General features: G+C 40.1%; 2 protein-coding genes across 2 annotated transcripts in view; both read left to right on the top strand.

Moving 5' to 3' along the window:
* Positions 1–12,916, top strand: part of LOC145488923 (uncharacterized) — a 64,464-nt gene that overhangs the window by 29,770 nt on the left and 21,778 nt on the right. Inside the window, exons 31-44 of the mRNA XM_081467815.1 lie at positions 347–446; positions 1,601–1,699; positions 2,444–2,982; positions 3,068–3,188; positions 3,634–3,965; positions 4,402–4,543; positions 5,962–6,290; positions 6,635–6,776; positions 7,592–7,914; positions 8,600–8,753; positions 8,872–9,200; positions 9,497–9,631; positions 10,690–10,828; positions 12,014–12,196. Coding sequence (XP_081323941.1) covers positions 347–446; positions 1,601–1,699; positions 2,444–2,982; positions 3,068–3,188; positions 3,634–3,965; positions 4,402–4,543; positions 5,962–6,290; positions 6,635–6,776; positions 7,592–7,914; positions 8,600–8,753; positions 8,872–9,200; positions 9,497–9,631; positions 10,690–10,828; positions 12,014–12,196 — 3,067 coding nt within the window. The remainder of the gene's footprint in view (positions 1–346; positions 447–1,600; positions 1,700–2,443; positions 2,983–3,067; positions 3,189–3,633; positions 3,966–4,401; positions 4,544–5,961; positions 6,291–6,634; positions 6,777–7,591; positions 7,915–8,599; positions 8,754–8,871; positions 9,201–9,496; positions 9,632–10,689; positions 10,829–12,013; positions 12,197–12,916) is intronic.
* Positions 9,977–10,828, top strand: LOC145479020 (EGF-like repeat and discoidin I-like domain-containing protein 3). Its single transcript, XM_081457263.1, has one exon. It carries the CDS (start codon positions 10,073–10,075, stop codon positions 10,388–10,390), a length of 318 nt encoding a protein of 105 aa, XP_081313389.1. The 5' UTR covers positions 9,977–10,072; the 3' UTR covers positions 10,391–10,828.

Raw genomic sequence — 12,916 nt, 5'->3', positions numbered from 1 at the left:
CTATCTACCGATCTCGTAAACCGTGTTCGTTTAATATATAAATACGGCTTTGTCATCAACCGATCCAATGGTACGAAGTCCTCCATGCTGTATGGCAAAACATTGCGACAAAGATCTTCCAAAACAAATCCAGATCAGCCAGTTCAGCATAGCTTTGCTTTGCTTCTGGTGTCTTAGGGCTTGACTTCCAGCCTTGCCGGTCTGGCTCGATCAGACCGGCTGGGGGAGTTTGTAAAGGAATATGTCGTTAGTGTTTTTATAAATTTGTATGTCCGTGAGAAAAAAGGTCGTTCGCATTTTGGAAACACTGCAAGACTGAGATTTAATCTTCGTATTCTTTCGTTAGTTTGTAATCGAAGGAACTGTTGATGCTGGAAATGCAGGTGATATTGCTTTGGATGATTTGACGGTTTTCGGTGGAATCTGTGAAACTATTACAAGACAGGGTAAGTGACCCGAAATATAGATAGATAGAAACTTTATTAAGAATGTCATCAACCACCTACTAATACGGGGTCATAACAAAAACGAGTTAAATTAGAAGAAAATACCGGGAAAAAAAAAAACCTATAGCTATTTACAATAGTAAAATATGTTATGAGACTATGTACAGTGGATTTCTATTTCGGGTAAGTGACCCGAAATAGAACCTCGCTGTTTGATAGATGGCCTATATTTTAAAACGATAAGAGTTAAAGCTAAGAAGCTTGTGCGGTTGTTTGTACTTAAACTAAATATTTATAAACTACAACTAGAAAATCTATAATAAAAGTTTAAAAATCTAAAGTCAAGGATATCCAAACTGATGCTCAGTTATTCGCAGAAGGTTAAGTCTGTATACGAGCCAAGTGGCCCATCAGGCCGGAGCTTATCCCGGTTTCTGTAGCATGAAGTGACTAGGAGTATTTCTACTCCCCCCCTGGATGGGATGCTGGTCCATTGCAGGGTTGCCCCCAGCATTAAGTTCGCCGACATCTATTTATACACCTGGGTGGGGAGAAGCACTGTAGGATTAAAGTGTTTTGCCCAAGTACACAACGCAATGTCCCCGGCCAGGGCTCGAACCTGGACCGCTCGATCCGGAGACGAGCGCACTAGCCATGAGGCCACCGCTCTTCCCATTTGGAGAAGCCGTATCATTATAAGAAGCTATAAGAGGGCGTACGTGACGTGCGCGATGACGACTTGCAATTTAAAAGCTAGGACTTTGTCGCACGTGGGAAGGTTACGACAAGTGTTTGACACTAATCGTTTTATGTAAATTAAACTTGCAACGTGCTTACTGTTGTCGTGTGCGACACGAAAACTGTCGTACGATCATCCATTCTGAGGAGCATTTGCGTGTGTTGGGTAATCTCTGTACCTCAATAAAGAGCTACTGTTTTTTATGGTCCAAAAAGCAGTCCTTGTTGTTCAAATGCTGCCACGTCAGGTTGTTGACTATCAGTGTTACTTCATGTTGCTGAGAGACATCCCTTCTGTACGTACTCCGCGGTTTTAACAGATTCCGATACAAAAAAATAATATTGGTCTCGTGCTGTCTCTTTTTCCAGCACTGTAGGAATAAGGATTTTGTTTCATTCTTTGTTGTTATCTGCAGCAAGTCCAGACTGTGATTTTGACGAGGGTATGTGTGATTGGAATGCTCAAGGAAAATGGATACTTGACAAACGACTTGTCAATCGGTTTGAGAAGCGAGGTAAGATGATATTCCTGTGTGGTATGTTCCGAAAAATCATTCTATGTAGAACCACATATCACGAGACAAGTTAATTTAAGTTAGTTAAGTTGTTATGGAATAAAAATACAGTAGAACCCCGTTAATCCGGTCACCAACGGGCCACAAAAAATTTTGGCCGTAGTAACGAGGTGGCCGTATGTATTCACGGGGTGACCGTAAGGCGGGGTTCCAATGTATTTCAATTTCGTTTATTTTGAATTTAAGTAGACAATGTTGGTACAACATGCTTTTCCGTAGAAAAGAAAGCAGACAAATTGAATCCCGGTTTTCCAACCTCCAAGAGGAACGAAAATTGGTTTGAAAAATCGGGTTTTCAAGAAATCGGGGTAAAATTACAGTGTTCGACTGAGGGGAGGAAAACAACTTTTGGTTCAAGTTATCGGGAGATTAAACAAATCGAGGGTTCAAGTCGAGAAATCGGGATTCCATTGTAACATGAAAATGGCATTGAGCTTGACGAAAGACTGAGTCACGGGATAATCAATCACTTAGTCATTCTAGTGCTCTCATGTCCTGCTTCTCTGTTTTCCTCTTTATTAGTTAATTGGTCACAGCATTTGGTCAATCTGTCGATTGGTCAGTCAACCTGTCACTGAGGCAGACAGGTGGAATTTCATCGCAGAGCTAATGGAGAAACATTGTTAACTGAGATAAATTTTAATTGCTTAATAAGCTCTAGAAACTGTTACATTCTGTTCTCAGGTGGATTCGTTGTTTCTCTTCCCGCTGGAAAATCTGTGTTTCCTTCCTCCCTTTCATCTCCGGTCATCAACAGTCATGCGTACCAATGGAAGTGTTTACGTTTCTGGTATTTTATTGGCAGTGACGTTGTCCATGACTGGTATACGGCCTCGTTAATGGTTAATGTAAGGACAGTAACATCAAACCAAACTATGCTGCTTTTCTTTACGGAGGAAGTGACAGATAAGGCGCAGTATACACAGATACCCTTGCCAAGCAATTACACAAATGCACAGGTATTTACCCTGTTCCTTGTGAGCCTGCAAGGCTTACTCCACGTCACAGACGAATGGCGTCTAGTTATTGTGTTCCCCACTTTCCAATGTCCCATATTTACTGAGACCGGCCAATATCATACTTTGCAATTCCCAATTAATGGGTTTTACGGTTCTTTAAAGGGGCGCAAGGTCTATTTAATCTGTGAGCCTAACCTTCGAGGAGACCTTCCGCTCGAGAATGACGTAAGACCAAGAGCCTTGCCCCTTATTTCTATCCGTTTCTAAAGATGAAAGCGTAATTTAACTTAATATTCTTTTCAACACTAGCCTGCTATTAAATGCATTTGTCTTCTTTGACATGATGCAGGTTGATTTTGTTGGCTGGAGCAAATTCTCATTTGGACCATCTTTAGCAATTGACGATGTTTCCTTCACCAAAGAACTTTGTCAGCAAATTCCATGGAATCCAGTTGAAGGTGAAATTAGAAGTGAGAATTGTAATAAACAGAATTGTAGGAAATACTAAAAGGTAGTGTATGGCATTTCAATCCCACAATATTAATCTTCCTTATTAAATGGTAGACAGTATAATTCTTTTCTTCTCCCTTGTTCCAGTATTGCTTATCCGTCCTGTAATTGTAATTGGCTATGGTGTAACGAAGTTGAAACAAAGTTATAAATAAATCAAGGAATCGTGGAAAGTGGCCAATTTTCTCCATGAGACATGCCTGCAGGGAATCATGGTAGTTGTATTCGTTATCTTGGACTGGTTATTTCTTTCGATGAATACAACTACCATGATTCCCAGCAGACGCGTCTCATAGAAGGAATAGGCCATAAGTATTTCTTAATTATTTCTGTATCTAAAATTTGTTAATCAATTTTATAGAACATAACTCGTGGAATACGTATATGATGCACGCAATTGACGTTGTATTTGTATAGCATTAAAATGTCAAGAGGCTCTCGGCATGGAGAATGGTGCAATTTCTGATGGGCAAATTAGTGCTTCCTCGCAACTAGATGCCAATCTTGCCGCCAAGCAGGGCAGACTGCACTGTAAAGCAGGATCTTGGTCAGCTGACAAAAACGATCTCCATCAATGGCTGCAAGTTGATCTGGGTAGTCAGTACACGAAAGTGACACGTGTAGCAACACAAGGAAGAAATGATGTCGCTCAGTGGGTAACCAAGTACAAACTGCAGTACAGTAATGATGGAGTGTACTTCCAATACTACAGAGAACAAAGACAAACTGCAGACAAGGTAAACTAGACCTTTATTGAATCACTCAGTTCTGGTTGCGAGTAGTGTACAGTTGGGTGCGACTTTCATTGGACATATTTTTTAAGCGCCACTAGTTTGTTTTTGGAAGCCTCTCCCGATAAAAAGAGAAACAAACTTATCGAGAATTGCGAGTATAAGCCACGGACTTATATTGTTCACATCGTTTTTTCTTAAAAAAAAGTAAAAAAGTTAGTATTCTAACTAAATCATGTCAATTCATATGCCATATACGCAAATATGAATTCAACTTCCGAAGCAATTCATTTTAATTTAATTAGCTACCCCTGCCGCTAGTTTGGGCATAATTATCATCAGCCCAGACATCTATTATCAGGAAGACGGTAGTTTTTTGATATACCTATCACGGAGATTTGAAAAGATATACACCTTGACATTTTGCTGTCTTATGACTTAGGATTACACTGGAAACACAGACCAGGACACTGTTGTTTATCATGAATTAAATCCGCCAATCAGGGCACGTTTTATTCGTTTTCGACCAGAGGCTTGGCAGGGGCACATATCAATGAGAGTGGAGCTGTATGGTTGTCTGGAAGGTGCTGTATGGCGCTTTGTGTTTGTAAAGTCATTCTAGACTTTTTGTCATCTGAATTATATGGTTTTCTCTTATGTATTAATATTTCAAGAAAGGTTTCCATTCTTAAGAAGTAATCGACATTAATTTTAATAAATTGTAATAAATAATAAATACAATAATTTTGATAAATACAACGGGGGGGTTGAAATGTAAGAAAGAAAAATCTGCAGCACATGCATGTTCTTCAATGTAAGGTTCGTTTTGCAAGGTACTGGACACTGAATCGATCTTAGCTGAATTCTGCCAGGGAAATTGACAAAGCTTTGTATGCACAAAACTCCAAAAACTTCTTACTTCACTTTCTTGTTAGCATTTGCCATAATCCACAATGAAGACTGCTGTCCAGGCTGACTGACATCAGCAAACAGTGGTAAATTATAAACTGATTTAGTTCAAGAGCAATTCGTTGGTGCATTTTGATTTTCTTCGACTTTCCGGTTCCGCTTTGTTTTTCCGTTCATATGTAATCCGGAAATGTATTTTTCACCACAGATTATACATACAGAAATCGTTATTTGCCGCAAATAGAGTGTAAAAGGTGGCCATTTGTTGGGTCAGAGACTGCGAGAGACTGTAACCTTTCCGATCCCTAGCCTTTAAACTTATATATTGAGAAATAGAAAACATGTACCGTGTTTCTATCGAGTTTTAGTATAAATCACTAGCGTTCTATCACGAATGCCGTTCTTTGATTGGCTACGCTACTCACTATCTATTCTGTGATAGGTAGTGAGTAGCGTAGCAGTGTGCCCTTGTTAAGAAAATGACGACCGCTTCTTGGCGTTTTCGAAGTGTCTGTGAAGAGGATTTAGATTAAGTTTAGGGCGACTAGTAGATTTATACTAAAACAATTAGATTATTCGCTCTCGATTTCTATCGCGCAATAGTTGACTCGGGCTGCGCCCTCGTCAACTATCACGCGATAGAAATCTCGAGCACATAATCTAATTGTTTAATAGAAACACGAGAGGAAGTTTGGGAGAACAAGAAATGCTGTGGGAACACGAGCTGCAGGCGAGTGTTTCCACAGCTTGTTTGAATTCTCCCAAACTTTCACGAGTGTTTCTATAACTCGATAGAAACACGGAGAACATACTTTCCATTTCTTTTAGAAAAAACCGCGACGAAAAAAAAGGAAAACAACTTGTTAACTTTGATTGTCAAAATGTAAATTCTCTTTGCTCGCGCCATCATTACGTGAACAGCTCGTGCTAGTTCTGTGTTTCTATCGAGTTATAGAAACACGCCTTTTAACCAATCAGCGCGCGTATTTTCTCAGGATTAGTTTCTAATTACAAGTAGGTCAGCCAATCAAATTGTAGTATCTGCATCATTAGACTACATGTTAACATTGGTTTCAATCTATCAAATTTTCAGAATGCCAACAACCTTTGGGCATGGAAAATGGTGCAATTTCAAACGGACAAATAACTGCCTCGTCAGAATGGGATGTCAACCATGCCGCCATTCAGGGCAGACTTAACTTCCAAGGAAATCAAAATAAAAAAGGATCTTGGTCAGCTCGCAGCAATAATAATGATCAATGGCTGCAGGTTGATCTGGGTAGTGAACACACTAAAGTGACTCGTGTAGCAACGCAAGGGAGACATGATTATCCCCAGTGGGTGACCAAGTACAAACTGACCTACAGTAACGATGGAGTGAACTTCCAGTACTACAGGGAACAGAGACAAACTGCAGACAAGGTGAAATGGAAAAAAAAAAAAAAGTAATAAAACTCAACTGAAACGTTGATCAACTTTCATTCATTAATTATTTCCTCCTTAAAATGTTCCGAGATTCAATTTCGCTTCTCTAACGTATGGTGAAGATTGAAAACAAATCATACCCCACCTAAAAAAGTTTTCACTTTTAAGCCTTTCTACTTTTGTAGCTTACATAATTGGGCCTGCAATTTCTTAGTATAACGCTTTAGGGTTTGTAAACAAGAAGACTACGAAGATGAGATACGTAACGGGAGTTTCATCAATAATGATTTGTACATGAAATGATATATATCATTTTTTTTTTTTTTTTTTTACTGATTTAGGATTTTGCTGGAAACACAGACCAGGACACTGTTGTTTTTCATGAACTCAAACCGGCAATCAAAGCACGTTACATTCGCTTTCGACCACAGGCTTGGCTTGCACACGTATCGATGAGGGTGGAGCTGTATGGCTGCCACGAAGGTACTAGCAGGAAGTTCCTTTTTAACTGATCTCGACAATCATTTTGTGACTCTCTGCTTCTTAAGTGTATGATAATCTCGTCTCAGGCTTATTAGTAGCTGATTCATCAATCTTAAACGATGGAAATCGTGAGCGTGACCGTGGTTAGGATAAGATATTGCCATTCGTTTTACTATTTCCTTACTTTTAGTGTCGATTGAGAAGATATATCTAGAACTCGACCCAGAGTTTTGTAAAAATTTCCATGCAAACATCTCGCAGCTCGTAAAAATGTTCCTCTAAGCGTCGTGTATTTAACTCTGTTCTCGTGTTTTGGAAATGTACTGAAACCGTTCCTCGGTACAAACAGCCTCAGCCTTGCCTTAAGAAACCAATGGATTCAGTTATTCACGCTATTTATAATGCCCAGTTCCCTCTATGAGATGCGCCTGCGGGGAATTGTGGTGTTTGTATTCATCATCTTGGACTGGATATCTGTTTTGATGAATACAACTACCATGATTCCCTACAAGCCTGTCTCATAGCGAGATTTGGCCAATCAGATCATTTTCCTTTGGGTATACGTTTTCAGTCATTTACTATCGGCCATCTCGAAACACTGTATCGTGATCCTGTTTTTGTTTCTCTCCGTTGAAAATTCGAGCGGGATTCAACTGATATCAAGGACAACGGCTCTTTAATTCTGAGATGAATATTCCTTATAGATATTCCTAAATAATTTCAGTGCAGTATTACACAGAAGTAGGAAAGATCACGTTTCGTGCGAGAGAAATATTAACGTACCTTTTGTTCCTTTCAATTTGTAAAATAATCAGTTTGTCAAGAAGCTATGGGAATGAAAAATGGTGCAATCTCTGACGGGCAAATCACTGCCTCCTCGCAGTACGATCCCAATCATGCCCCATTTCACGGCAGATTAGACTTTACAAAGTGGAAAGCGGGATCTTGGTCAACAAACAGAAATGATCTTCATCAGTGGCTCCAAGTTGATCTGGGTAGTCAGTACACTAAAGTGACACGAGTAGCAACACAAGGAAGACAGGACGCTGCTCAGTGGGTAACCAAGTACAAACTGCTGTACAGTAACGATGGAGTGAACTTCCAGTACTACAGAGAACAAGGACAAACGGTAGACAAGGTGAAATAGACTTAATTTTCAAGGACATTGATTGCTCTTTGTTCCAATCTTGGAATTTTTATGTGGTAGTGACTTTTGTTACTAATTACATTTGTAAGCCTAACTTGAAGATGTTTTCTCCAACTAAGTTTATATTCAACTTATTGCCCATTTTAACACGAGGACAGACAAAACATAACAAATCATCTGGAAGGACAAGTTTTCTCACGATTTGTTCTTCTAATGTGAATTCTAGAGGGACAACTCACAACTCACGCAGGCTTAGTTACCGTGCCCTCCACCCGCTAGTTTGATTTTCTCATAAGCCATCACTCCATTTGCTGGTTCCATTCTCCCTAGAGAGTACAGCGACCGAGATGCAACCTCTTGTTCGTCTGTTGTGAATTTAAGTTGGACTTTCGACGACTTATCCGTGAACAATCGTCTTAGATGGACAAATCGATGGATAAATGTAGACGACTTTTACGTCCATAATTCTGTTCGTCCTCGTCTTCGCACTAAGGTGACTTGTCCCTCTGACGCGACTTGTCCTTCCAGACGATTTGTCCGTTTCTAGTGTGAAAGCGACAATTGAATGATAGCTTGGATGATATCTTTAGTTTGGAACGTAACGTAAAATTCGGAAGTTTAAAATTATTATTTCTTAGTTATAGATTGCAAGCAATTTGTCCTCTGTATGATTTAGGACTTTGCTGGAAACAATGACCAAGACACTGTTGTTTATCATGACCTAAATCCATCAATCCAAGCACGTTACATTCGTTTTCGACCTATTGCTTGGCATGCACACATATCAATGAGGATGGAGCTGTATGGCTGCCAAGAAGGTACTCTAGGAGGTGGGTTTTTGTTGTTGTTGGTCTCGTTTTGTTTGAGTAAAACAAAAAAAGTGTACCGTGTGGCTAATTTTCATGTGGCTCTCTCACTTCTCACCTGACATAATTCTCTCTCCATTAGATTGTCAAGAAGCTCTTGGCATGGAAAACGGTACAATTTCTGACAGACAAATAAGTGCCTCTTCGCAGTGGACTGCTGATTATGCAGCCATCCAGGGCAGACTACACTTTAAAGCTATTCCTAAAAATGCGGGTTCTTGGTCAGCTGGCAAAAATGATCTCCATCAATGGCTGCAGGTTGATCTGGGTAGTCAGTACACTAAAGTGACACGTGTAGCAACACAAGGGAGAAATGATTACAATCAGTGGGTAACCATGTACAAACTGCAGTACAGTAACGATGGAGTGAACTTCCAGTACTACAGAGAACAAAGACAAATTGTAGACAAGGTGAAATAGACTTAAATACCCGCGAAAAGTTGGTTAATCTCTTTCCGTGGTTTCCTCAAATTAAAGAAAGTGAAAAATCGCTCACTTTTCTTGGTCGCCTATCCAAATAGTAACATATAACAATAGGGCTTATTTCCGTTCAAGAGACGACAACCGATGTTTCTTTATCGTAGTAATTTGATTCTCTTCAAGGCTTCCCACACAACTACTGGTTTTTGGGGAGTGGGGGTTATTCATTGCGTATCTTATTGGGATCATGTTGGTTACCCTAACAACTGTTTGTTCTTTCTTTTTAGGATTTTATTGGAAACACAGACCGGGACACTGTTGTTTTCCATGCTTTAAATCCACCAATCAATGCACGGTACATCCGTTTCCGACCAGAGGCTTGGCGTGGCTGGATTTCAATGAGAGTGGAGCTCTATGGTTGTGTAGGTTAGTGGGAAGTCTTCTCTTTGTGAAATCACTTGGGAGTCTTTTGCATCTCTTGATGTTGCCAAAAAAGAAAATTTATTTACCGAACTCTTCGATAAAAAGCTCCTTTCAGCAACTTAATGGTGTTGCTAGTTACATGCACCATATCATTAACTTTTGCAAAATTACAAATGTCAGAAAACGTTGCGAACCAATAAAGTCATGTCATGTCACGTCATGTCATGTCACGACATGTCATGTCATGTCATTTCATGTCATGTCAAATCAAATTACATTCTTTTAAAGTAGGCAGCCTACTCTAAAAGGAAAGAAGATATCAGGTAAACTATAGCGCCAAATCTTGTAGGAAAATTGAAATAAAATGCTTAAAGTATGAGATATAGACATTTTAATACATCAACCTGATCAAACCGTTAGAATGTCAAGAAACTCTAGGCATGGAAAGCGGTGCAATCTCTGACGTACAAATTACTGCGTCTTCGCAAATGGATGCCGATCACCCTGCTATTCGTGGCAGACTGCAATGCGAGACAGCTTCAGGTACAGCAGGATCTTGGTCAGCTGGAAACAGTGATGTGAATCAATGGCTTCAGGTTGATCTGGGTAGTCGGTACACTAAAGTGACACGTGTAGCAACGCAAGGAAAAAAAGATGTCGCTCAGTGGGTAACCAAGTACAAACTGCAGTACAGTAATGATGGAGTGACCTTCCAGTACTACAGAGAAGATGGCAAAACCGTAGACAAGGTAAAATAGGTCCGACTAATTCCATTTGAAACCATTCATCTTAGCCTTTAAGAACCCTTTGTGCAGCCTGGTAGAGAGTATTTTAATCAGTGAACTACGTCCTCCTGATGTTTAATACCATCCCTTTTATTTTCCAATCCGTTTTAGTTTTAAAATTGAAACAATTGTTGCGGACGCTTTCTGAAGTCATTATTTTCTCTATAGTGTGGACGAGATCAAGGCTACTTCGGCGAATGTAACGATCGAGAGTTAAAGTACAAAGCTCATGCAAGGGTATTAATTCCCTCACATTTTGATATCTTTCTTAGCAATTTGTTGGAAACACAGACCAGGAAAGTGTTGTCAGTCATCATCTAAATCCAGCAATCAAAGCACGTTATGTCCGTTTTAGACCAGAGGCTTGGCATAACCACATATCAATTAGGGTGGAGCTGTATGGCTGCCAAGGTGCTATGACAGTTTCCATTTCGACTGTCTTTCAAGAAACTCACGGGATGCAAGATTAGTAATTAGTGAAATGTTCCGCTCCTTGACGGTAGTATTACCGAATATTGGACAATTAATGTTTGTCAAATGGCCTATAAACCCACACTTTCTTTGAATTTGGCTTTTCAAGCACGCAGTCCCCTCTTCTCCCTTCCCCTAATCCTTCCCCTTTTACGCCTCCCCCACTACTCTTCCTTTCTTCCACTCCGTCCCCGTTTATGCCTCTCCTCCTTCTTAAGAGGCCCTGCGCCTAAGAAACGACCGATGATTTCCGGCTAAAAAATAAAATCGGCCGATTTTTATCTCCCAAGTAGAGGTTACCGAATACTATTTAAAAATGAATTTCTTTTGTTTCAGTTTCGCTTTAAACCAAAAATATCGAGCCGCAAACTTTTTCCGTCTGATAGCAGCAAAATCAGGCCGAAAATAAGCCCCCGCAAAAGACTGTTCAGAAATTACTATCGCAACGCAAAATAATGAGGAAACTACACAGTGTTGAAGAAAAAAGCCTTTCAATGCAATATCATTCGATAAACATCAAAAAACTGCCGAAGTGATCAAAAAATAAAGTTTCAAATGTTGCATACTAAATTAGATGGAGCGTTGGAGCTGGTTTTAAAATAATTATTTCTCAAAAGTCCAACGCTGTTGAAAGCAATCACAGTGATGAATTAGACATTGGAGGGATACACATCACGTTTCTGGAAAAACATTTTTCGGCCAAAGTATATTGACCTTGTACAAAGCGTTCAAAGTTACCGTGTTTACCGTTATCCTGCTACTTCGGCGAAACTCTTCTCTTTTGCCAATACGGCCGTGGATAGCGTGTTAAACGCCACTTCAGTTAAACCTTTCTAGGCATTCAAAGACCATCCTGAGTAGAAGGATGTAGAATTGAAAGAGAAAGGAAGATGAAAAATACGCAGAAAAAGAAAATAACTCGAAATTACCGCCTGCTAACGAAAGTTGAATCTGGAAAATGTCTACCTTACTCCTTCCCCCTTTTCACCTCCCCTACTACTCCTCCTCTCCCCTACTAGCTTCTTCCCTACTCCTCTACTTCCCTACCTCCCCCCGCCCCTCCCGTTCTACGCCTGCAACGCAGACTACCATTATTTAAACAAGTGTGTTCTTAATATCAATTAGATGACAGTCCTTGTGACATGTCAGTTGACTGGTGTGGATGGAAAAGCCTGCATGGCTGGAAAAGAATCAAATACCAAGAGCTTGACAAGATGTATCAGGATGATAGTGAAAATAATGATGACAGCGACGATGATAAGGGTTCTGATGGGGATAGTTCTGATAGTGATGACTCTGATGATGAAAGTAAGTTGAAACAATTTTCTGACAAATTGGAATTAAACAGCTACTACGTTATTGAGGGGTAGGGATATTTAGGGGAAAACCTTTACTTACCTCGTCGGAATACCCTGTACTTTTTAATTCTTTTCCTAAACGCAGCTACTGTGGTGGCGTCGCCATCGATTACGCAATCTCCCTATTTGATTTTTATTTGATAATTAACAAATGGTAAACGCCATAGCGTGCACTATTGAGTTATGGATGCACGCGGGACGCTGCTAAGCACGAAAGAAGCGTAAGAGTCGCACGAGGCGATAGCCGAGTGCGACTCTAGCTTCTTGAGTGCTTAGCAAACCTCTCAAGTGCATCCATAACTCAATAGTGCACGCTATGGCGTTTACCATTTGTTTTATAACATAACATTCAGACACTGGAACAACAGAAGTCCTTTTATTGAGCCACATCACAAAAAAATGTTCATGTAGTCTTACATGACAAGAGAAAACAAGCGCGCGAAAATTCATTCATGACAACCAACTGTTCACCAGTAACTCGATAAAGTTTCATCTTCAGACAACTGTGAAGACAGTTTCGCATTTCTGGCCGAAGAACGTCAGCCATTACTTTGGAAACAATGTCTGTCAAAAGATTTGCTTTGTAAACATTAGCACACACGTCAGCAGCGTACACCCATGGGCAAATAGTAGACGCTAAATTAACCAATCAGAGCGCGCGCTTTGCTTT

This window comes from Orbicella franksi, chromosome 1 (genome assembly GCF_964199315.1).
Source record: "Orbicella franksi chromosome 1, jaOrbFran1.1, whole genome shotgun sequence".
Lineage (NCBI taxonomy): Eukaryota > Metazoa > Cnidaria > Anthozoa > Scleractinia > Merulinidae > Orbicella > Orbicella franksi.
This window is presented reverse-complemented; position numbering and strand designations above follow the sequence as displayed.